The following is a 26798-nucleotide window of genomic DNA, read 5'->3' as shown; positions in this document are numbered from 1 at the left end:
AACGCAACACACATGTGCAAAAATAAATTGAGATGGTGTGAGACGGCAGAGTACTATACAAAAGGGATGACTATATATGGAAACGTGCTGCTCTTTGTTGAATTTTTTTCAATTTGTGAAATTAGCTGATTGTGATGGGGATCCAAAATGGTTGGGCAATATTCTAATTTTGGTCGGAAAAGTGCTTAAAAAGCATGAGTTTTAACTTTAATTGAAGCTATTTCATGTTTTCTACGAATAAATACAAGAGACAGATTTCGTAATTGCTTATGATGTCATGTTCCCATTATAAGTTTGACTGAAAATTTAGGCTTAACTATTTTGTAGAGTCTTTTTCTGAAGAGTGATTGATTGTGTAATTTGTAAGTGAAGTCTTGGCGACCTAAAAAAAAGGAAATAAATTCCTGTATTTTATTCCATCTCCTCTCCCCCAATAAAAGTAAAATGACCAGTTCATTTGACATTAAGTTATGCACCATCGGGTTTATACAAAGATTTAAAATTGAAATCCCTAATTGTTAATACTCAAACGATAGAGAACATTATATAACTAATATAGTAACTTTACTATACTGAAATCAATGGTATTAAGATAGCCATAACTTATTCGTCATTTTAAAAGAAGTGTTGATATAACAAATAGTTTATAAGAATATTAAAACGAAATATGATTGTATACGTGTCAACTCAAACTTCTTGTTGTAATTCATTTAAAGTCAGGCTTTGACAATAAATGTACTACCAGAGTCATATAATACAACCGTGCGTCCACGTCTCTTTCAATTGTCTGCCACACAGTCACTACGAAGATCGTGAAACATTGAGTATATTAAAATAAGGAGATTGCAAATGAGACACTAGTATTCACCAGAGTTTTTTTTACGAAAAATATGACAGATATGAACCATTAACAACCACTGAATTATGACTTCTGACTCTAAAAGAATGTGACAGGATTGAACATTTTGACAGCGCTCAACCCTCTTCTAACACAGGACATTGGTGTGACAGCACACCATTCAAACAAACCGTAAAATCAACATGCAGTTGCAAAGTTGATTAAATCAATAGATCGTTACACAAACACAAACACAAACACAAGTAACACAAATTCAAGACACAAAGCACCGACATAAGAGGACTATCAGTTACTGAAAGCTAGTTCAAAGCCAATTGCCACTGGTAAATACGTCATGTTACCTTATGCTGAGTTTCACATTAAATAAAGAGACCTAGCTGATGCATATTCATCCATTTTTTGTTTAATACTAATTGAACATGATCAGGTTTCGCGTAACAATTTGAAAAAAGATAGAAACAAATTTAGCAATTATATGGAATGTTATTGTTTATTAGATGTAAGAAGATGTGGTATGAGTGACAATGAGACAACTCTCCATATTTAAGTCACAATTTGTAAAGGTAAGCCATTATATTATTTATTTACAGTGTGCTATTTCATGTTTTTAGTAGAAATCCGATTGTTTTTGATACTGATATATCTTATCTTATCTCTGTGAAGATTTATGAAATCCTACTAACGGACCTTTGGCAGTTTACACGAGTTATATAACATTGTTTGATATATACAAATAAATGTTAAACATGAAATCTTTTTATATAAATGTATATTGCCTCTTCAAGTACTATAAAGTAATATTGTGCATACGAACGGCAATATACCGCAGGTGACTTTAATCCTTGAAGGTGTGTTAACTGATCATACATAGAATAACTATAAACTCTCTTCGTGGTCTACCAATCAAGCTTATGGTCAAATAGGATGAGTTAAATAAATGTCATAAAATAATTTGTCGCACATCAACATGGATGTCAATGTTCCAGGTCTGGTATCAGTAATTTTGTTCTATGTTCTGATTCTCGGCATAGGAATATGGGCTGCAAGGAGAAAAAGGAATTCAAATAATGAGGATTTAATGTTAGCTGGGAGAGATATAGGTGTTTTCGTGGGCGTGTTTACAATGACTGGCAAGTACTTATAGTTATAATGTATGTTCTTGATATTAAAATTTTCGTAAGGTAGTAAGTGTGACAAGTAATATATGTTGATGCATTATATATACTGCGTTTCAATAAAGTGTATGTGCCCGTCATTATTGAATAAGGGCTTAAGTACTGACAGGTTTACGTGTTTTTTTCGAATCACCTACATTTTGGCGTGACTCTTAAATATACCATGGTCTGCAATAAAAAAGACCTTAACTATTTTTTTTTGGGCTGCAATGTTCCTATACCGAATAAATGTATCAAAACAAATAGAGCTTTAAAGTTCACTGAAACGGAACATACAACATATAATCATAAATTTTATTAGAGTTCACATCTTTTGTTATGTATTGTGAAATTGTTAAAGCAAATAGGTCACAAAGGTAATGGAGTGGCTCATCTTGAACTAATATGGGTTTAGAAATTGTGTGTAAGCATATTGAATCAGAATCCTAAATGTGGAGGGGTCCAATTACAGCCTATTTAAAGTTGAAAATTTTATAAAACGGTAATGGAATTTGATGTCTTAAAAGTCAACCGCTTTCAAGACTAAATGTCAAATTCTTGCAACCTGTCGACCTTATAGTTATGCGATTTATAATTTGGTTAGCTTACGATTTGATTACTAAATGACCTGCAAAGAGAAATTGATATAATGCTCGTGATAAGGGAAAGGGAGCATGTATTTATGTGGGTACAAAGAATATATATACATAATCAATTGTCAAAAAGTGTAAGACCTCATTATAGGCATGAAGAAAAACCCCAAAATCAGTTAGAGATAAACATCCCATATAAAGAGGTAAATATAACCCATGTTGTTGGTTGTTTAGGATTTGAATGTTTTCTGATTTTTTATATATCAAATCTTGCTTTTGCAATACATATGTCGGTTTAAAAGCTCTGATAAGCTTATGTTGTACTGTTTTGCATATGTACTAACTATAAATAAAGCTTTTGATTTCACGATTTTCAGATGATTTGATCCAAAGTTGAGTTTGATCTAGCAATTGTTTAAAGGGTTGTCCAATCATATCATTATGTCCCCATTTAAATGCATTGACCGTCCCAAAAACTTGAAAGGGGGCTCATGCCGTTCTACATGTTCTTTTGGTTCTTTTATTAATCAAATGATCTATGATTTGCAAGTCGCATTTAATTGATATATGTTCTCTTTTTTTCATTTCACTATTCAAATACTCGCATATAATAATGGTACTTGTGTTTACTTATTTCAGATTGAATAAGCGATCAGAAAAAAACAATGCTATTATTTCAAAGCAATAAAGGATCATTCTAAATAAATATTGATTCGAATCATCCAAAACGTAGCATAATATTGAATAAAAGTAAGCGTTTCTATTTTTTCAGCAACTTGGGTAGGAGGTGGTTTTATAAATGGAACATCAGAAGCTATTTATTCCTGGGGTTTTGTGTGGTGTCAGGCTCCATTTGGTTATGCCGCCAGTCTATGGTTTGGTAAGTATACCAAGAGCTTTTAGATGCTACCAGACTTCAGTGCGACTATATCGAATTATAATCCAGAAGAAAGACACGCATTATTCTACTTACATGAAGATCATTTGGCGGTAATTAAATACCAATTTAGCAAATTTAAGCTTTAATGTTGTTCGGTTTCATTTCCCAGAACTAGTTGCCGTTATTTTGACTGTAACAACTGTAGAGATGTTGTTTATGGAACAGATTATTTGGTTGATTGATTGTTGGTTGCTTAGCGTCCAGTGGCAAATATTTCATGCATGTTCAGGACGATCTATAGAACAGACGTAAACAACTTGACATCAATTTTTATTATCGATACAACTCCAAGTCCAACTTCGGTATATAAATGTGGTCAAGACTTGGATTCCTCCCCTCCATCTGGCATTGGATCGAATCTTAACAAAGTGTGGCGTCAAAGCAGCAAAGTACGATCGGAATTTGGGACGTTAATTCCAATGTCTAGTGAAGAGAGAATGTCGACCTTTCTGCACGTCAAAGAACTAATGTAAACAAATCTTAGAAAGGTCTGTTGCGAGACAAACATGTTTCCCCAAATTCATTCTATCATCTGCTTTGTTCTCGTCTTGAATATGTTAATTTGCCACTAGACCCTACGCAACCAACTATCAATCAAACAATCAAACAAGTAGCCAATCAAGCACATATTCAGTTGTTACTGTCCCACTTTGTTCCGTCTGGTTTAGGACTGAGAGAAACGATTGGAAAGCCTGCGTTATATTTACCACTCAAAAAATTTCGTCACATGTCATAAATGTCTATAATGGTAAAAGCATTTACTACTCATCAAAAGAAGGAATATTTATTTTTTTTTCCAGGCGCAGATCCAGTCATTTTAAAAGAACATTATATCAGAAAGTCCTTTACCTATTTTATTACTGAATCAAATAAATGAATAAGTGTATACTATTTTTATTATTTATAGGTGGATTTTTCTTTGCCAAACGAATGAGATCACAAGGATACGTTACAATGTTAGATCCCATACAACAAAAATATGGCGACCGGATGGGAGGATTGCTGTATCTCCCTTCACTAATGGGGGAACTCTTTTGGTCCGCTGCCATTCTGGGTGCTCTGGGTATGTCTTTATTCGTCAGCTTTTGTTAAGTTACAGCATTATTTTAACATTTTTTTTACATCTTTTTTAATTTTTTAACATTTAATTTAATTTTCTTTCTTTTTACTATAACCAACTATTTTTCATTAATAAAAGCATTCATTTTATTTACATCTTTTAATTTTTTTTACATTCTATTTTATTTTCCTTCTTTACGATAACCAAATGTTTTTCCTTAATAAATGCATATGATGATATTCACAAACAGAGGATCCGATACAAATTGTAGTAAATACTATATAATTCTTTTTTTTAGGGTCAACTTTGTCAGTTATAATATCACTTAACTACGACTTAGCTGTCATAGCATCTGCATGTATTGCTGTATTTTACACATTGTTTGGTGGACTCTATTCTGTAGCGTATACAGATGTTGTGCAGCTTATATGCATATTCTTTGGTCTTGTAAGTATTCCTCCTTTTGTTTTTACACCTAAATGCATCGAGTTGAAAACTAATATAATTTCAGATTCACGGGGACATATTTCGCTGTTCAATTAATCAGCTTAATATTGTCTGTTTACCATTTAGACAAAGAAAAATGCACATCTTACGATGCACATGTATTCAAATGATCAAATGCTTAATATCATAGACAAATTATTTAATCTATATTTTATTTTATGTTGCAAACTACGGTGACTACACTATTGATGTGCAAATTTGTTCTGTTGTTAAAACAACACACATGATAGAAAACAAATGCCTATATATATATAATATTTAATATACTTTTTCACTTTGTTGGTCTTTTGGAAAATGTTGTTTGTGCTGTTTTTAGACCCTTCTACAACGAAATTTGTTTGACATGCACACGTATAAAAATTGCGGTTTTTATCCAACGCAATCACAGGTTTGAACGTAGTTTTCAATTTAGACTCGTTTATAATATATATACGAGTCTAAATTGAAAACTACGTTCAAACCTATGATTGCGTTGGATAAAAACCGCAATTTTCATACGTGTGTATGTAAACAAATTTCAAAGCACAGATTTACAATTACTTCTAAATAGTTTTTCAGAATATTGTGAAAACTGGAAACTTAAAATTAATATTAACAAGACAAAGGTTATGATATTTTCAAAAGGTAGACCACAGAATAATTTGAAATTTTATATTAATAAAGAAGAGATAGAAATTGTTAAGAACTATAAATACCTTGGTGTTATATTCTCTAGAAATGCATCTTTTTTTGCAACTAGAAAATATCTTAGAGATCAAGCTACTAAAGCTATGTTTTGTGTTATTAAGAAATGTAGATCAAACCATCTATCTATAGAATGCCAGCTTGACATGTTTGACAAAGCTGTTTTACCTATACTTTTATATGAGGCCGAAATCTTGGGATACGAAAATCTTTACATTTTGGAAAGAGTACATTTGAGTTTTTGTAAGCATGTTTTACGGTTAAAAAGATCGACTCCAAATTTTATGGTTTACGGGGAATTGGGAAGATATCCGATTTCTTTATACGTTAAATTACGGATGATAAAATTTTGGTGCAACCTTCTTAATAACACACTTGATAACAAGATTTCGTCAATGTTATATAAGTTGATATATATTAATTATAATAAGTATGGAATTGAAAACAAATGGTTGTTATTTATCAAAAGTATCTTTGATAATTGTGGTATGTCAAACATTTGGCAAAATCAAGATTGTATCTCAAAAAATTGGATTGTATTAAGTATTGAACAAAAGTTAAAAGATCAGTTTAGACAAGAATGGTTTGCAAATGTAAATCAATCATCGAAAGGTTTATGTTATAAATTATTCAAAACAGAACTTAAATTTGAAAATTATATTACAGTTTTATCGTTAAAAAATGCACTGAAACTATGTAAATTTAGATGTGGCAATCACCGTTTGCCAGTAGAGACGGGGAGGTGGCAAAATGTTCAAAGACAAGAGAGGCTATGTCACCTTTGTGAATCTGCTGACATCGGCGATGAATTCCATTATGTAATGTCTTGTCCTTTTTTCAAAAAAGAACGATATAAATATTTACCACACTATTGTTGTACAAATGTTATTATTCTTAAATTTAAAAATGTATTCACTACAGTAAATATTGTCTTGCTAGAAAAATTATGTAGATTTATTAACTATATATCAGTGGAAGTCTGTCCTCCTGGTTAAACTACATTTATTTATGTATATTTCACACATGCAAAATATGTTGTATTGTATATATTATCATCTCTGTAACTATGTTATTTAGTTAATGAGAATAAAGATCTATCTATCTAACATTTTCCAAAAGACCAAAAAAGTGAAAAAGTATATTTTAACAAAACGCATTTGACTAACAGGTCGAACAACTGATGTTCTTTAACCCTGCTGACTGCCATTGGCGATTGCCAAATAAAATTGATCACAAGATGTAACAAAATGGATCTTAATATGAATTTAATACTAAACAGAGAAAAAATTTACTTGTGGCCACGATGTTATGCCACAAAAATAAGGTGTCAATATTTTGGTTGTACACCAGATCCGGATTTCGACAATAAATGTCTCTTCAGTGATGTTAGGGATCGTAACGGTATTTGGAAGGCCATATATATATATATATACTAGAACACACCCGTGATATCGCGGGTCCGTGACTGAATTAAAGAATATAACTATGCGCAAGCCTTATTTTAGTATTAGTGTTGTCATCTGATAAAGTCATGCCGATTATAAGATACACAGTTTTCTCGGCTTTCAAATCCGCTTTGTTTGAATCCGTCGAACTGGAACTTATCAGTTATTGGTAATATTAATTATCTGGAAAACAAATGGTCCTGGAATGGAGTATTTTTTAATCAACAGCATTGTCATATATTAGTTATAAATAAGGTTGAATTCTTTGATTCGCTTTTTTACGTCACGCCCGCTAACAAATTGAAAACTGTACATATATACGCCAGATTATTAGTATTCGTATTGTTATCTTAGAATTACTAAATGATTAAAATACTACAATAGGTAACAATTTGACAATTTAGTAGTGTCAACCTTGTGATTATGACCTGTGTATATAGCATATTAATCCTGAATACACCGTTTGGTGGTGCGCCTGTCAGATGCAGAACGTACAGATAAGGTACGGTAACAGATGAATATATTATTGGTATCGGTATCGGACTCGACCCGAAACTTCTTAATTATTGACAATATTAATTACGTTGAAAACAAAAGGGCCTGAAGTGATGTAATTTGTAATCTACACCTTTGTACTATATTAGTTATATATAAAGTTTTATTCTTTGATTCGTCGTTTTTACGTGATGACGGCTGACTAATTAGACCTCGTAATTTTAGTATTATAGATATATTTCACTATTATAAAGTAATGTTTTGTTTGCAGTGGTTGTCTATACCTTTTGCCATGACACACGATGCTGTGAGTGATATTACAGTTAATTACACAACAGTCTGGATAAAAGAACTAGACCCAGCATATTCCGGACAGTATATCGATGCGTTTCTACTCCTGATATTCGGAGGTATCGGGTGGCAGGTACTATTTAATACGAATATATTAAGATCCTAATGTTTCTTAAACTTTTGAAATGACAAGTGAAACTTCTGTTTTGTTTATAATATAGATGCTTAAGTTATATGCAAGTTTTTGAGAAAGCTAAAAGTTGTATCGGCTTAGGTGGTTATCATCAGCGATGTTTTTGCATCCCTTCTCTCGAATGTTTTAAAATTACAACAACCACGGTAAACCAAGCATGTAGATAAACAATATATGTAACATTAGTTTACTTAATTTAAACAAATTAATCTTCAACAGTTGCTTCTTAAGAACTCATGCCATAATAGATGCATGATACAATTGAGAATGGAAATTTTGAATGTGCCAAAGAGACAACAACCCGACCATAGTGCAGACAACAGCAGAAGGTCACCAACAGGTCTTATAATATATACATATGGATTATGATAAATTGAGAGAAAATATGATATTTATTAGAAATAAAACGACGAGTTTTCTATTTAATCTAAATATATTTTGACTTTCAAAAGGATAAAGGAAACAGACACAGTCTTTTTTTTCAAATTAGTTGCGTCTTCTGCAAGCTTTTTGTGATAAATGTCTTCAGTTATAATGGTCGGCGAAGATCAACGCAAACGAACTTTTTCAAAAGCATCTGGAATATCTTCTCTAAAAAGTTATGGCTGAACACATGTTTTATAATTACAATGCCATCTTTAAATTTTTATAATTAAGGTATATTTCCAAAGAGTTTTATCAGCACGGACGACTAGGATAGCAGAGAATTTATCGTACTTTGCTGGTTTCGGTTGTCTGTTTCTTACTATCCCACCATTACTAATAGGAGCTATTGCTGCACAAACAGGTATGAATTCATAACCTCTGACGTCACGAAATGTTTAATTATAAAAAGTCGAAAACGTTTTCTACAAGTTTTCAATATTGAAATCCAAGAGATTTAAAAATTGAGAAAACGTTTATGTTTTTTTTTAATGTTTTTTTATTGCTATGTAATACTTTCTAGGCCTAAAAATGTAACAATTGACAACAGTTGAATGCGACTAGTTGAAATAAATCATATTTAGTCCATGTATATGCATTTAGACTAAAATATTGCATACCTTTGTTACAATTTGTTTTTTAGCTCACCTGGCCCGAAGGGCCAAGTGAGCTTTTCTCATCACTTGGCGTCCGTCGTCCGTCGTCGTCCGTCGTCGTCCGTCGTCCGTCGTCGTCCGTCGTCGTCCGTCGTCGTCCGTCGTCGTCGTCGTCGTCCGTCGTCGTTAACTTTTACAAAAATCTTCTCCTCTGAAACTACTGGGCCAAATCAAACCAAACTTGGCCACAATCATCATTGGGGTATCTAGTTTAAAAAATGTGTGGCGTGACCCGGTCAACCAACCAAGATGGCCGCCACGGCTAAAAATAGAACATAGGGGTAAAATGCAGTTTTTGGCTTATAACTCAAAAAACAAAACATTTAGAGCAAATCTGACATGGGGTAAAAATGTTTATCAGGTCAAGATCTATCTGCCCTGAAATTTTCAGATGAATCGGTTAATCGGTTGTTGGGTTGCTGCCCCTGAATTGGTAAATTTGAAGAAATTTTGCTGTTTTTGGTTATTATCTTGAATATTATTATAGTTAGAGATAAACTGTAAACAGCAATAATGTTCAGCAAAGTAAGATCTACAAATAAGTCAACATGACCAAAATGGTCAGTTGACCCGTTTAGGAGTTATTGCCCTTTATAGTCAATTTTTAACAATTTTTCGTTAATTAAAGTAATCTTTTACAAAAATCTTCTCCTCTGAAACTACTTGGCCAAATTAATCCAAACTTGGCCACAATCATCTTTGGGGTATCTAGTTTAAAAAATGTGTGGCGTGACCTGGTCAACCAACCAAGATGGCCGCCACGGCTAAAAATAGAACAAAGGGGTAAAATGCAGTTTTTGGCTTATAACTCAAAAACCAAAGCATTTTGAGGAAATCTGACATGGGATAAAAATGTTTATCAGGTCAAGATCTATCTGCCCTAAAATTTTCAGATGAATCGGTCAATCGGTTGTTGGGTTGCTGCCCCTGAATTGGTAATTTTGAGGAAATTTTGCTGTTTTTGGTTATTATCTTGAATATTATTATAGATAGAGATAAACTGTAAACAGCAATAATGTTCAGCAAAGTAAGATCTACAAATAAGTTAACATGACCAAAATGGTCAGTTAACCCGTTTAGGAGTTATTGCCCTTTATAGTCAATTTTTAACCATTTTTCGTAAATTAAAGTAATCTTTTACAAAAATCTTCTCCTCTGAAACTACTTGGCCAAATTAATCCAAACTTGGCCACAATCATCTTTGGGGTATCTAGTTTAAAAAATGTGTGGCGTGACCTGGTCAACCAACCAAGATGGCCGCCACCGCTAAAAATAGAACATAGGGGTAAAATGCAGTTTTTGGCTTATAACTCAAAAACCTAAGCATTTTGAGGAAATCTGACATGGGATAAAAATGTTTATCAGGTCAAGAACTATCTGCCCTGAAATTTTCAGATGAATCGGTCAATCGGTTGTTGGGTTGCTGCGCCTGAATTGGTAATTTTGAGGAAATTTTGCTGTTTTTGGTTGTTATCTTGAATATTATTATAGATAGAGATAAATTGTAAACAGCAATAATGTTCAGCAAAGTAAGATCTACAAATAAGTCAACATGACCAAAATGGTCAGCTGACCCCTTGAGGAGTTATTGCCCTTTATAGTCAATCTTTAACCATTTTTCATAAATCTAAGTAATCTTTTTCAAAATCTCCACTGAAACTACTAGGCCACAATCATCTTTGGGGTATCTAGTTTGAAAAATGTGTCCGATGACCTGGCCATTCAACCAAGATGGCCGCCACGGCTAAAAATAGAACATAGGGGTAAAATGCAGTTTTTTGCTTATAACTATGAAACCAAAGCATCTAGAGCAAATCTGACAAGAAGTTAAATTGTTAATCAAGTCAATATCTATCTGCCCTGAATTTTTCAGATGAATTGGACAACTGGTTGTTGGGTTGCTGCCCTCCAATTGGTAATTTTTAAAGAAATTTTGCCGTTTTTGGTTATCTTGAATACTATTATAGATAGCGATAAACTGTAAACAGCAATAATGTTCAGCAAAGTAAGATCTACAAATAAGTCAACATGACCTAAATGGTCAATTGACCCCTTAAGGAGTTATTGCCCTTTATAGTCAATTTTTAACAATTTTCATTAATTTGGTAAATTTATGTAAATTTTTACCACATATAGTTCTCTGTTACTAATGAGCAAAGTTCATGATAGATATAATTGTAAGAAGCAAAATCGGAACTTCAAACACATCACCATCACCAAAATACAATTTTGTCATGAATCCATTTGTGTCCTTTGTTTAATATGCACATAGACCAAGGTGAGCGACACAGGCTCTTTAGAGCCTCTAGTTTAGCCTTGTTGCTAGATGTTTAACTTTGTTGCTATGGTTACTCAATATTTGGAGAGAAAAAAAATCCACCGAGCTTTTATAAAATAATGAAATTATGAATACTACTTGTTCCATACTTATTGACACCATGTATGTGCTGTTCTGGTAATAGAAAATATTTGAACTTGATTTCTGGTCTTTTTTGGCTTTTTTGGACATTACGGTCCCTGGAGACCCTTCTGTACCTCAAAAATTCTAGAATGAAATAGAATTTCATAAAAAAAAAGCTGTTTTTCAAGAATATTTGATAGTTGAAAAAGTTGCAGTGTACAATGGAGAAATACTACACTTTATCTGAGCATTAGTTTTCATGAGACTGAAATAGTGAAAAACTATGAAATGATTGATTATGGATATATCTTTTATCAACAGACTGGAGTCAAACTGGATATGAGTCAGCAAAAAATTTATCCGGGGCACTACCGGAAAGTGACGCACGAATGGTATTACCATTGGTTTTACAGTATTTATGCCCGAGTGCTGTGTCCTTTTTTGGTTTGGGAGCTGTAGCCGCGGCAGTTATGTCGTCTGCCGATTCTTCTGTTTTATCTGCTAGTGGGATGTTTTCGAGAAACATTTATAGAGCAATATTCAGACAACAGGTGAGTTGAATTAGTGTTAAAAGTTTTTTATTGATTTGTGCGTAAAATTTTGAGATAAAAAAAGAATATGTGGTATGATTGTCAATGATACAACTGTCCACAAGACATTAACAACTGTAAGTCAACGTACAGCCTACTACAATGAGCAAAGCCCATACCGCATAGTCAGCTATAAAAGGCTTCGAAATGACAATATAAAACAATTCAAACGAAAACTAACGGCCTAATTTATGTACAAAAAAGATAAAAAAACACAAATATAAGCTCGTTAATAACAAAAACTGTTACAATGAATTATAAATGATGCTTGAAGACACAAGGTGCAGAAGGTGCAGCAATAAAAAAAACCAACGTTACATACAGTTTTAAAAGTTTTGATTTTTTGCTTTTAAATGAATTGTGCGTTAATGAGTTATAAATGATGCTTGAATACACAAGGTGCTAATGATAAGAGCTAAAACAAATCGTCACATAAAGTTAAAAAAAATGAAAAGAACAATTTTAAATTTTATTCATCCAAAGTGCTTTTTTTCTGAATTAATTTACCTTCATCAACGCTTAATGCCAACTATTTCAAAGCCAACAGGTTTATATAAGAAACGAAACAGTTGGAATAATAATAATAAAAAGGACAGAAATAATAATCAAATCCATCTAATGGCAACTTGTCCCGACGGATAAATAAAAGTTCAAAAGTGACCTTTTTAGTTAATTTCTTTCATTTAGAGTTTCTTTTAGCTTTCTTCCAGGGAAGCATTTGTATTTAGCGGCTCCAACGTAACACTAATTTTCGTACTTTTTTTCAGGCATCCGAACGCGAACTGACATGGGTGTTAAGAATTGCAATTTTTGGAGTTGGAGTCGTGGCTACAGTAATTGCAATAACTGTTGGTTCAATATATGAATTGTGGTTCTTGTGCTCGGATTTTGTGTATGTCATGGTATATCCACAACTTACATGTGTTGTGTATTTCACTGGTACAAACACATATGGATCTCTAGCTGGATTCATTATTGGACTCTTCTTTCGGCTAGCAGGGGGCGATAACCTTTTAGGGTTTAAACCCTTGATCAGATATCCATGGTATATAGAGAAAGATAATACGCAACTTTTTCCATACAAAACATTTGCAATGCTGCTTACATTTGTATCTATATTCACAGTGTCATATTCAGCAAATTATCTTTTCAAAAGAGGCATTTTAAGTAAGCAATACGACGTATTTAAGTGCATTGTTAACTTACCAAAGAAAAGGCCGAGTAAAATCTTTAATCCAGCACAAGAATTAAATGTAGAAATGTCAAGTAAAATGACTGTCACAACGTATGCAGAGGGAGCAGATGATGTACCACCGCCTTATACAGAAGCTGCTTCAAATCAAGAGGTACTTCAAACGAAACTTTAATAGTAAAATCGTATTGAAGTGAAAATAGTTTAATTTACATACGAAGTTTTTGATGAAACAGTTGAAGTAGAAATACCTACTAGTATAACAATGGACATATTCTAAAAATGAAAAAAAGAGATACATGTACATGTTTTCAACTAAAACGGCATTGCATTGGAGAAAAAAAATCGTTCCAGGTAAGAAGGTGAATACTAATTGTGGCAATATTGATTGATGTACTTATATTCATTTATCAGAAGAAAAAAGTGGAGGCATTTTGGCACTATCCATGTCGTGTTCATCTGTGCGACGGTTCCAGTTCCTTTTTGTTGAAAGATGAATTTATTTAAATTTGCATCAAATGTACATAACTTTATACTCCCTAACACAAGCTGATTACCTTCTGAATGGTATATAGTGTATGTATGTATGTTTGTTATGTTAATGTTTATATGTAATACAGCGATTTTCCTATTATACTGGATTGATTTTATACTAAAAAAATATGTTAATTAGTTAGTTAGTTTTTCCTCCTAATTCTATAGAATTCAGCTAAGCAATGTCGATAAAATGTTGACGTTATAGAAAGAGTTATTGAGTCTGCTCGATGATCCACTTGTTTCTTTTGAGAGGATAACTAACTTTCAAACGTATACAACACAAATATCGGTATGCCTCGTACAATGAATCCAGTTTGCATTGACTGTCGAGACTGTTGAGACAATACAGTTTGGTTTCAATGTTTTTATTAACAAATAAGGTTTTGGGTACGTTTAATTGTATAAATACTGCCAAACAATTAACATTTGCAAATACGTATACCACATGCACTGTAAATTTGGAATATAGCTATAGCAAGCATTGCTTTCACAGAACAATTTTAAATTCTATATTCAAGACACTTCTATGATCTTCTATACCTTTGTGTGTGTATAGAATTATGATTTTGGTTTCTTTTATTGTTTTTTAATAAAGGTTTCTAGATGAATAAAAATAAACATCGTATTCTGGTTGTTTAAGTTTGAATTAACATTTGTTCAGTTTCACACAGTGATTAACACACATATGCCGAATTCAGGATTTTTGTCCAAATTCGTTGCTATCAATATCAGAAAGAAGTATCTGAACTACAACGTCGTTTTCTTTTCATCTCTTTCCCGTCTTTCTGAGTATTTTCTGAAAAATAGAAAAAAACATATGACATCAATGTACCTGCGACCGTCTTAAATAAAAATAAAGAATAAATCAAATAAAAGATTAACAAACAAAATAATTTGAATAAAACTTATTAATTACAATTTCATAATTCGCATGTCTATATACAAATGTTCTGTAACATTCGACCCTGTTTAAAGAAGAAAAAAACCGGACCATAAGTAATAAAACTTACAAGAGACATTTCTGTTATACTATTTTGTACATACATTAATTCAATGTTTCAATCAATAAAAATAACGCTGTTTTTAGACCTATTGCTCTAACACAGAGACAACGTTCAAAGAAAGACGGAGGCCACGTGTTACTAAAAGTTATAACAAATGATCTACACATGTGTATCATAATTTGAAAATAATTCTTGGTATCATACCTGTTTGATTTTCTGGTTTGCAATGGTTTAGGCAATAAGTAACCAATTCCATATCAGCCGAAGAGTGATGCATCTCTTTTAAGCTCGATATGACACCTTGTATACAGTCTTTGTGATATTGCTTGTGTGCAATGGAAATCAATTCTTGGAAAAACGTCTCATCGTTTTCGTCATTTATAGTTTCATCACTGATATTATTTAATACAATTGGAAGTACGTCATCAAATTCTTCGTCAGTCAAAGGTTCGCTTTGTTTTGCTTTAGTCACCCATTGTTTTACAGCTGTTTTGGTTTGATCGTCCAAAACTTGCAGTAATTTATCTTCGCCTAATAGTTCAAGCACGTTTTTATATCGTTTTTGAAATTTAACTTCCCGCCTTGAGTTTTTCTTCCATGCCGATTCCCTTTTACCTGACTCACACTCCTGAAAGTAAATTTAAAAGTACTTAATTATTCAGCTAAATTTAAAGTTCCGTGTTCCACGATATCCTACATGCGTCAACAACTGTCCCTTTGGTGTCTTTCGTCCCTCTTCTATACAATATTCCATGAACACCCTGTTATAAAAGAGAAAGCCTATGAGAATAAAACGACACCAACTGAATTACATACTATTAGCTTTGAAAAGAATGTGACCGGATAATATGTTTTGATGCGCTCAACCCTCCTCTAACCTTGGACAGTGGTGTAACAGCACAATGTAATAAAAAACCTGTCAAAATTAGCTAGTAAGGGTTACAATGATCGGATCGGCAAGAAGCAATTCACACAAATAACAAATAGACTCAAAATAAAAACCGATAAAATACCGACCTGAGAGTGATCGCAGTTAATGAAAGATAGTTAGTTGACGAAACGCACATTCCCAATTTTATCCAGGTATATATGAGGAGGTTATTTACTGAAAGTTAGTCCAAAACAAATCATTTTCCCAGATTGACTCTAAACAAGGACATGTCCAGCGGTTTAAGTGAAAAAGCGTTATAGACAAATTTCTGATGTCAAATTGATAACCTTTCAGAAGTGTTTCTTAAAGAATCAATACGTTTAAGTTAATCATTTCTTTTGAAGGGCGTGTTCAACTACGAGTTAATTCAACCCTTTCGATAGCTTTTCTATGGTTTGTTGTAACATTGTAAGAGAGAGCGGATATAGTCATAGATGTCGTATTCAACATGGAAATAAGATATAATTTTTGAATGCACCAAGTGCTATTATTCATCGATACATATGTTTACCTAGTATTCTGATAACCGTTACCATGTATATAGATTTATATTACATTGTATAGATCTTTGAATTTACGATACCTTGGTTCATCCTTTGATTTACGTTACCTTGTTTAAACCTGTGCTTTTGACGTTACCTTTTAATATAATATTGACTTTTGCGTTACCTTGGTTAAACCTTTGATTTTAAGTTACCTTGTTTGAACCTTGGAATTGTACGTTACCTTGTATAAACCTCTGACTTTGTTAAATGCGTCAGCAGGAACATTAAGATCATTAAGCAGCCAAATATGGTTAGACTTAATCTCTTCATATTCCTCATTATATCCATTAAGTCCACAGTCGTAAATAAGATCGGCAATGCTATCATACAATACCCGGGAAAACTCTAAATGTTCTTTTCCGACATCTATCAAAATAAAATAAAACACGGTTTTAAGAAAGAGTGCTTTGTCTCAATTCACATGTAAGATTAAGATTACAACACACTGTGGACAACTGTACCCCTATTTTTGACATTTTTACCTATTATGTATGTTTGTTTTGTTTACACATGGTTGTAACTATAATGGAATTTAATGCCACTGCATACAAATAAGAGGTTTAACTGGTTTTAAAACCAGGTTTAATCCATCATTTTTTACATAAGAAAATGTATGTACCAAGTCAGGAATATGACTGGATATCTATTCGTTTGATGTGTTTGAGCTTTTGATTTTGCCATTTGATTAGTGACTTTCCTTTTTGAATTTTCCTAGGAGTTTAGTATTTTTGTGATTTTACTTTTTTCTATCATTGGTTTAAGGCTCGGTTAATTATACGTACCTACATAGAAGAAGATGTGGTATGAGTGCCACATATTCTTACAAATCTCCACCCAAGTCACACTTTTAAAAGTAAACCATTATAGGTCTAAGTACGGTCTTGAACTCTTAGCCTTGCCTCACCCCGAACAGCAAGCTATAAAGGGCACCAAAAATGACTATTGTAAAAAATTCAAACAGAAAAACCAACTGTCAAATCTTATAAAAAACGGGAAACGAGAAACACTTAATATGAACCATATCAACACACGACAACCACCGAACATCAGGTTCCGGAATATTTTTTATGGTGAAACTTAACTAGAAAGACTAATATTAAAATCTTTCCAGTTCGTTTTTATTCCCTATTGTCGGCACTTATGACCTTTATACATGTAAATCAATGGCTATACCGATACATACATTTCAAATTTTAAAATAATTTACAAAGCTGTGTTTAAGAGCCGATATCAAGGAAAAGCCTATATTTGACATGATAAATTTTAAAAGGTTTAAAAACCTAAATTCCAATAAATCTTAGTTCTTTCAAGGAGATTTGTTGTTTATAGTATTTGCTGGTTGTTTATAGTATTTGCTGATTGTTTTTAGCTACCGGATATATCATTTGTAAATGATATATGCTTGCATGTTTTTTATATATTTGCCAGAGATGAAATGTTATGCCTATGCTGCTACAACCCGAAAACATTGAAGACTTGACATTGAATATTTACTCGGTTCAATTTGTGGTATTATGATTTTCATAGCACTTCATCATAGAAATTAATACTACATACCTTGAGGACAATTGTTTACTTGATATTGGCCTTGTAGAAGGCATGTTTTCCCAATTAGATGTAAAGCTAATGTTATGTTTGAGTGAGGCATTGTTTCTATGTCCATATGAATCCCAAGTGCTGATTTAAAATCAGCCAATGCACTGTTAAAATCCCCGAACTCCAAGTAAAGTTTTCCTCGTTTCTGAAGTTCAAATGCATATGTACTGTATTTTTCTTGTCCCATTGTTTGTCTAAGTCTAATTGCTTTTTGAGAAAATTTCATCGCTTCTAAAAATTGTTGATGGGCTAAATCCGATTCATTGTTTTGCATTTTACGACCGCTTTGAAAGAAGCATGCACCAATATTGGAAATAAATAATGCCATGTTTTGACTTCGGGCCTTGCAATTCTTTTTAGTCATTAATGCGAACGCTTTGATGAAACAGTGGAATGCTTCCATGATTCGTTTCTCTCTTAATAAAAGGCATCCTAATAGATTGAATACTTTTGAGCGCAATGTTTTAAAGGGTTTTACTACCCATTTTAAACTTTCGATATCATCATCAGTTAATATATAGATGGCGGTATAAATGGCTTTATATCCATCATCAAACTCATCAAACCGGTAATAAATTCTGCCTTTAAGAAACATTAAAATGGCGAGAACTGGTATTAGCTCCCCTGCAGTATGTTTAGAAGAAATACTTTTTAAAATCTTGGCCTGATCATTAACTGTGTTTATTACTTCCTTATTGTCCATATCCAAATCTAATTCTGCATTCTCTAACCACCAAAAACATGCACTCAATTTGTCTGTATCCTTTTCTGATCTTTTCCGAAGAGATTCGATTAGCTCGGCCTTCTTTTTATCATTTAAAATTAGATCTGCTACTTCGGAAATCTGTTTATTTAGCTTTGTTGTTCTTGATTCATTAGAAGGATCTTTTTTGAGATATTTACAGAAATTTAAAAAATGGGCTTCGTTTTGTACAAATATGTATTGAGCTTTCTTGTAGTCTATTTCTAGCTTGTTTTCGTATTGTTCAATTTTATCCTGCATCCATTTCATAAATTCACGAACAGCTTCTTTATAAAAAGAAGCCATTTCATCCTTTTTTGAAACTTCTTTTAAAAAGTGAGAAACCATCGGATGCAATGAAAAACTTGTTTTCTCAGATGAGCTTGTTGAACCTACAGTGTGGATTTCTATCAAATGATGAGCTTTTAAGTTCATAATTTTAATCTGAAGAGATAGTGTGTCTAATGCACCAGTAATTTTCATGGCAGCTTTCATGTTGAATCGGCAGGTTTTGAAAACATGCAATTGAACTAGAAATATTTGGTGCTCATGTTTCATCTGCAGAAATGTTTGTTCAATACACGAGTCAGACTGCAAACGATTCCTTAATGGTAGCACACACGATCGCATATTTCCAAGCATATCCGGTAAACTGCCTTCATTATTTCTCAGTCTGTCGCATATGGTGTGAATAAGAAGAGGATTGCAGCCACATGATGACATGAGTTTTTGAAGGTGACTAGAAGTTATCTGTTTCTGAAAAGATAGTAGACAATAATCATTTCAAAATATTTAATAAAAAAATGGTTTTTGATTTTGATAAAAAGAGAACTGGTAAGTGTGCTCAACATGATCTATGAGCATTTCTTACAAAGACCACTTTCCAACCATGTAGACTAGAACACAACGAACTAAACATATTTTCTTTTGTCACAACAAATCAAAGGCAACACTGGCCTTTTATGTCTGGTTAGCAAACAGAAAATTGAACATTATTGTTAGTATTTTTATTATATAATCTGCTAACAAAAACGACTTTCAAAACATTTCTTTTGAAAGCAAATACAATAAATAGTCATAAAGGTAACGACGTTGAATATATTACACAATTCAACGAGTTAAACAAGCTATACATTAGTTTAAAAGAATTTCAACCTGCCAATGCATTCTATTAAAATCATTTCTTTTCATGTTTTAACATACTTGTATTTCCCTTGGTAATAAAGAGTTTACAAGTTCTGAACAGTCATCGTAACCAAGTGTTTGTAATTCCATCTCTAGGCACAACCCATCAAATCGATCTTGTTTTGTTGGCGAGCTTTTAAAATAGTTCATTATAGTTTCATATACACCGATTTCTTTCTCAAATAATAGCTTTTTTCTTGACGTTATAAGAAGTTTTATCTGCAATTGTGAATAGAAAGTGATGTAAGACAATTCATTAACAAATGTAAGTTTTTGACGACCTTGACTGGCTATACAGTCCTTGCACGGTCTAAACAATTCATCAACTATTTGTTCGTGCTACTTTTTCATGGGAAACTGTGATAAAAAACGCTATTTCATTTTTAATTTTGTCTTCGTTAACCGAAATGATTGAAAAAAATCATATATAAAGACGTTTAAACTTGTTATTATGTCGACCGATTGATTGTAAGTCAGTGACTGTCAAAGTATATTATTCAAATTATTTCTTATATAAGTTGTACTAAGATTTTACTTGATTCTATTTTTTTTCAAAATGAAGTAGACTCCGTTTCGAGGAGATAAATACAATTGAATTAAAATAACTGCAACTTTCTGTACAAGAATATTCATTTGTACACACAATGACAAAAAAATCTCAAATTGATTCCATTATCTTTTTGTTTATTATTATATACAAAAAACCCATAACGAGTTACCTTGTTCTCTGTGTTGTTGTTCAGCAGTATCATAACCTGCTCCAGAAATTTTATTAGATCATCCCAGTCTAGAATGTCATCGATATTATCCAGTAGCAAAAGTGTGTCTGAAAATAAAACAAATTATGAACAAAATAGTTTCACATAAAATCTTCCATTGACCTTAAAAAGACAAATTGTTTAAAACTTATTAACATTACTTCGAAATGAATATTACCGCATTTTGATTTGAAAATGCTTTGAAATTCTGCCAAATGCGATGGTGAAATAGTTTTTATTTATTTATTGCAATTTTAGTAAATACAGAATTACATATCATATGCTTCATACGAGGACTTAATGTACCTTCATCAATTTCCCTCTGTTTTTCAAGAACTGAAAATAGTTTTGATTTAGCCCTGACTTCATTTTCATCCAAACTAGTATCAACGAACTCTTTGAGGATATGTCTTATGAACTGCAATACTGTCTTAAGTTCCCTGTAAAGAAGAGAAAACACACTTTATTTTTCATTTTTCATAGTTTAAGGCATCAGTAGAAAACTGCTGTTCAAAACTCATAAATCGATTGAAAGAAAACAAATCCGGGTCACATACCAAAACCAAGGGAAACACATCAATCATTAGACGGAACAACGAAAAAACAGAACTCAAAGTGCAACAAAAAAAACCCGGCAATTCAATATACATCGAAACGAAATATTAGATAACAACTGCCAACGATACAAGACTGAATTAAGAAACAGAAACAGAAAAAGATAAAGGAGTCCCAATATTACAATCCTGAATGTTATATGAGACCAATTTTCTAATGTTTCAAGGAATTGTTGGTATTGTTTGTGAAAAATTTGAAAATAGTTTCCAACTCATAAAGGAAATTCTACTGTACACGTTTTTTAGTTTTTATGAAATAAACAAAATGAAACTGACAAAACAGTGACTTACATCCTTGCTAGTTTATATATAACTATCCAAATAAAAAAACCATACAAAAGTATCAAGGTGGCTAGTTAATCTTTCTCAATCTTAAATTTTGAAGTAGCAGTTTACAATTGGTCTAGACCTTTAATGTGATGTGCATATTTTGATGTATGTAATTCATGCGTAAGATTTTTCATGTTGATATAGAAAATTATGTGTATATCATATTTTAGCTGTATTTTCTAAAAACACAATATTTGTTTACAGAATTTTTTTTTCTTATTTTGCAAACTAGGAGGAGATAACTTAGATAAAAGTAATTTTCATAATTGAAAGTGTTGTGAATTTACCTATTTGATATTTAGCAAAAAACAAAAAAAGTACGTTGACCTTTTTTATACGAGCTATCTTCGCACATTTTATCTTCAAATTTATGTTATAGTTTTCTTTTTATCAATCAAAATAGGATTTTCTATACATATCTAACAATTTTGCACAACCTGTGGCGTGACGAAACGTACGGTTAACTATATTTTATATATAAAAATCTACAAATTGACAAGTTATCAAACAAACAAAAAACACAATTAAGAGTGTTATCATATATTTTTCTTGATATTGATGGGTGACATTTTAAATGTATGTTGGAAAATATGTTTAATTAGAATAGTAGGGTCGTATGGAAATGTTCAATGATAGTGCATGTACCTGAAGTCAATCTTTTTGAAGGACCATTTTTTGCTCTTTAGCTTATGCCCAATGTGTTCAGCCAGTGTTGTTTTGCCATTACCTCCCATTCCACATAAACATACACCTGTAATAAAATATGATTTATTTTGAAAATGAAGGATTCTGTCATTTCACAGTAATGAGAATTTGATATGGCCAGATTTATAACACGTAATATTCTGCATGAAATGCACTAGTTTGAGTATGCTTGGATTAATTAAATATATTTTACACGTTTGTTTGTACTAGTGAATCTATACTCGCATTGGAATTTGTAAATTTTATAGTAAGTTGATTTGTTTTAAAACATGCGTTCTGACAAAATACAGTAGAGGAATATTGGCAGTAATATTTATTTTAGGTGATGGTCATATTGATCCCTTCTCTAACGTATCAACAAGTCTTTCACTTAACGATATATAAACAAGTTTAACCAGTAAAGACAGCGTAATTAGTATAAATCGGGTTTATGATTTAACCTTGAATATCCACAATGACATTTTTCCGTATCTAATATTGTCTCCTGTCGGGAACATATTTCGAATTTTTATCTCATTCTAAATACAATACTGGTACCTTTGATAACTATCTAGCCAAAAGAATCTTGCCAACACCATATAACAACCAATGAGAAACGATATGTGTTAAGTAATAATTTCAAGATGGCTTGACTATCGTATAAACTTATAGCATCACACAGCAAAAACATGTAAAGAGCATGGCATTACCTCTTCACAGATTTAATGCCCCAATTTTAACGGTTGGTGAAACACAACTGAATATACTATCAGTCAATCAGCAGCGGTATCGAACAAATGCTAGAAATGAAAGCTGCAATTGAAGCGCTTATTACCTTATCCGTATTTGGCACAACTTTTGGGGAATTTGGGGTCCTCAATGCTCTTCAACTTTGAACTTTTTTGGCTTTATAAATATTTGGATCTGAGCGTCACTGAAGAGTATTATGTAGACGAAACGTGCGTCTGGCGTACTAATTAGAAACCTGGAAAAACTATTTTTGGGATAAAACTATGAAAACTTACATTGTACTTTTTGTTCTAGAAATTATTTTGTTCACCAACCATATCACACTTAAAAATTATCACGTTTTGTGCACAACTATAAACTACTAGTATTGTAGAAAATGTGTGCTTTACGATTTGGTTATTTTTGTAAGAAAAAGTATATAAGATAAAATATGTGTGTCTCTGAGTTTGATAAATTGACTTTTACTTGACTTACCTATATATTTTGTGCTACTGCAGTCTCTAGGATCTTTGAAAAATACTTTCATTACTGACTCAATATCTTTCACTCTGCCAACAAAATGTTTCATTTCATATTCTTCTTCACATTTTAATTTATCCAGACAGTTTTGAAGTGTTTGTCTGTATTCTTTAAACTTGTCGGCTACTTTGGTTGTTCCGGAATCAATGTGAAAATTAAGTGATTCCGTTGTAAGTATAAGAGCTTGGAGAACTTCTTCTTCTGTTGTACGTGCCCGCATTGCATCAATACTGCTAATTACGGCGTCACCGTCTTTATAAAATGGATTGTTTTTCTTCCATTCTTGACAGAATTCATCATCCACTAACAAATGTTCTTTGAGTTCATGAATAGCTGCATCTAATGGGCTCAGAGTTGATTTCTCGGCTCCAATACATGGCTTCTCAGATGATGATTTAGTAGTCATACCGTATAAGAACGTGTTAATTTACTTTCCCGTTACCTTGTTTCCATCCGGGTATTTGATGTATTGAGGTCAAGTTATTTATATATAATGAGAACTTGAACGCATTTATTTTATTGACAGACCAGTTCAGTGTATACAATAAACACTAACAATGCCGACACACCTGGTCTCGCTCTTTGTTGGAGTTCATGCGATTCCTTCAGGGTATTTTTTTTTATCATGATTTGTCACTTACTGATATATCAAATGACGAGATTAGAACATCAATAGACTACTGTTGCCTTAGTTTAACGATCTATTTATTTGTTAAATGTCGCGTTTAATTCATAATTTGACTGAAGACTTAGACCCGAATGTATTCTATTTTTTCGTTTTGTAAACGGGGGATTATATCCCTTAAATATGCAAAACAATGTCACTTTTTCAATAATAATATACCATGTGCATGGCAGCACATCACAATTTTGTTATCCTAATTTATGAAAAATATTCAGAAATTTTGATGAAGAGAAACATAAATAATATGTTTAATCATTCATGTTCATGTTCATGTTAACCTACATACCTTCTGCCAACTGAATTTATTGATTATGATAAAAAAAATGAGTACAGATATGCCCTTTTTTTCTTGAATAACGAAGTTGTTAAAAGTAAACAACTTTGGTTTAAAACGTTCATATAGTGCAGAGTGTATATATCTATATTAACCGTTACGCGTCTGGCGTATACACAACGTTTAGTCCTGGTATCTATGATGAGTTTATTTAATAGATCCTTTTGTTTGAGGTGATTTCAATTGATTTACCAATCATATTTTTATGAAATCATAACCATGTGAAATACATGTATCAAATGTATATTACTTACCTCATCAAAATCAGACCATGACAACGAGTTTAATTTTCATGTTCACTGGGATATGTGAGATGCAAGTACTGACTGAAATATAGGTTATAAAGTGTCATGTGTACTTTTGTTTGTCTGTTTGTCCTTTTCACTTTTAGCCATGATGTTGTCAATTTATTTTCGATTTCTGAGTTTGACTGTCCCTCTAGTATCTTTCGTCCCTCTTTTATATATGAATATGACATTATCAATATATATGTAAGTAAAATAATTTTGTCTTTCAGAAGGTATTGCCTCATACTAGTACGAGAACAAATCGACCAGTCGGGTTGCAGACATTTAGTAACCATAAGAATACCTATTGTGAGTTGAAATATAAATCCTTCAACCTCAACACACTTATTGTCGATCAAAAAGTCTATCATTTTAATAATATCCCCATCAGTGAAAATTTATGATAGAATCAGCCTGATTCTTAACAGAATAATGATGATTATAATCCAAAACAAGAAACTTAATCTACAATCCCATTTTAATAGAAAAGCTTCATTTAATGAGATGGTGTAATCAACTTTTCTTTAAAATATGCTGAGTTTGTACACGATTTGTATACAAAATGTATAGTACAAATTGTATGCATGTAAAATCGTTATGAATTTAAAACATTAATTTTTACACAAACTATACCAACGAAAGGGTACACGCACAAAGTTCAGTTTACAACAAACCATTAAAAATGCTTCAAAAATGCAAACATAAAATAATTTGAATAACAACTTATTTACATGCAGACAGTGAACGTATTTCCCCCATGAAAAACAATTCCGTATACCTAGGTCATTGTAATTATTAATATGGTTTGCTACGAAAGTCATCAGGATATGACAATGTTAAAATTGAGAATGGAAATGGGGAATGTGTCAAAGAAACAATTACCCGAGCAAATAAAAAAAAACAACAGCAGAAGGTCACCAACAGGTCTTCAATGTAGCGAGAAATTCCCGCACCCGGAGACCCCTAAACAAATATATACTAGTTCAGTGATAATGAACGCCATACTAATTTCCAAATTGTACACAAGAAACTAAAATTAAAATAATACAAGACTAACAAAGGCCAGAGGCTCCTGACTTGGGACAGGCGCACAAATGTTTATCTGTTTTCGTAAGGAGTACGCAGCATGGTTTAAAACGATAAGGAGAACATATACAGTCTCTTTTAAAATACTCTACTTTAGTTTGTTGTAACGAGTTTGCTATTGACATTTCTGAAAGTTCATATTGTTTATTGAAACCCCCTGAATTTTATATATGTTGAACTCTGAAGAGAACTTACTGCAGCAAGTTGAACCATCATCGGAAACGTCTTATTGCAATGCAGTTGCCGACGAATACGAGATTTGGCAGGGTTCAACATTCTGATCATATCTGCTGCTATCAGATCTTCTCTATTATAACGATTTTCAAAATAATACACAAAACTAATACACAGTCATCTTAGTTAAAAGGCAGGGTCATCGGGCAAATTTGTTTATACTGAATGTCCAAATGAAGATTAAGACCAAGTTTGATAAAATTTGACCTAGTAGTTTCAGAGCAAAACATCTTTCGTAAAATTTGACGACGACGACGAACGACGGACATCAAGTCATTGAAGTGTATAGAAACGCTCACTTTGCCCTTCGGAACAGTTGAGCTAAAAAGGCGCTAGCACGTTTTATATTACAAGTGTTATTTTCATTTACAAAACCCCTTAGTGCATTTGGTGCATAACACTTATGCCTACCCTTCTGGAGCACCTGAGATCACCCCCAGATTTTGGTGGGATTCGTGTTGCTTTGTCTTTAGTTTTCTATGTGTTGTTTTCTG

The 26798-nt window shown here is 32.4% G+C and overlaps 2 protein-coding genes across 2 annotated transcripts; one reads left to right on the top strand and one right to left on the bottom strand.

The window, feature by feature from the left end:
* The first annotated feature begins 1630 nt into the window (after positions 1 to 1630).
* LOC134687423 (high-affinity choline transporter 1-like) lies at positions 1631 to 14230 on the top strand. Its single transcript, XM_063547713.1, has 8 exons — positions 1631 to 1989; positions 3379 to 3486; positions 4454 to 4609; positions 4905 to 5053; positions 8009 to 8161; positions 8879 to 9008; positions 12023 to 12252; positions 13059 to 14230. The coding sequence occupies exons 1-8, from the start codon at positions 1827 to 1829 to the stop codon at positions 13656 to 13658; spliced, it is 1689 nt and encodes a 562-aa protein (XP_063403783.1). The 5' UTR covers positions 1631 to 1826; the 3' UTR covers positions 13659 to 14230.
* Positions 14231 to 14382: 152 nt separating this feature from the next.
* Positions 14383 to 24198, bottom strand: LOC134687422 (uncharacterized). The gene is made up of 9 exons (XM_063547712.1): positions 23634 to 24198; positions 22371 to 22476; positions 21088 to 21221; positions 20743 to 20849; positions 20042 to 20242; positions 18058 to 19594; positions 16682 to 16866; positions 15229 to 15652; positions 14383 to 14816 (listed from the first exon to the last, which is right to left on the bottom strand). Exons 1-9 carry the CDS (start codon positions 24082 to 24084, stop codon positions 14749 to 14751), a joined length of 3213 nt encoding a protein of 1070 aa, XP_063403782.1. The 5' UTR covers positions 24085 to 24198; the 3' UTR covers positions 14383 to 14748.
* Positions 24199 to 26798: the final 2600 nt, after the last annotated feature.

This window comes from Mytilus trossulus, chromosome 10 (assembly GCF_036588685.1).
Source record: "Mytilus trossulus isolate FHL-02 chromosome 10, PNRI_Mtr1.1.1.hap1, whole genome shotgun sequence".
Classification (NCBI taxonomy): Eukaryota; Metazoa; Mollusca; class Bivalvia; order Mytilida; family Mytilidae; genus Mytilus; species Mytilus trossulus.
The sequence above is the reverse complement of the archived record's forward strand: the minus strand, read 5'-3'. Positions and strand labels throughout refer to the sequence as shown.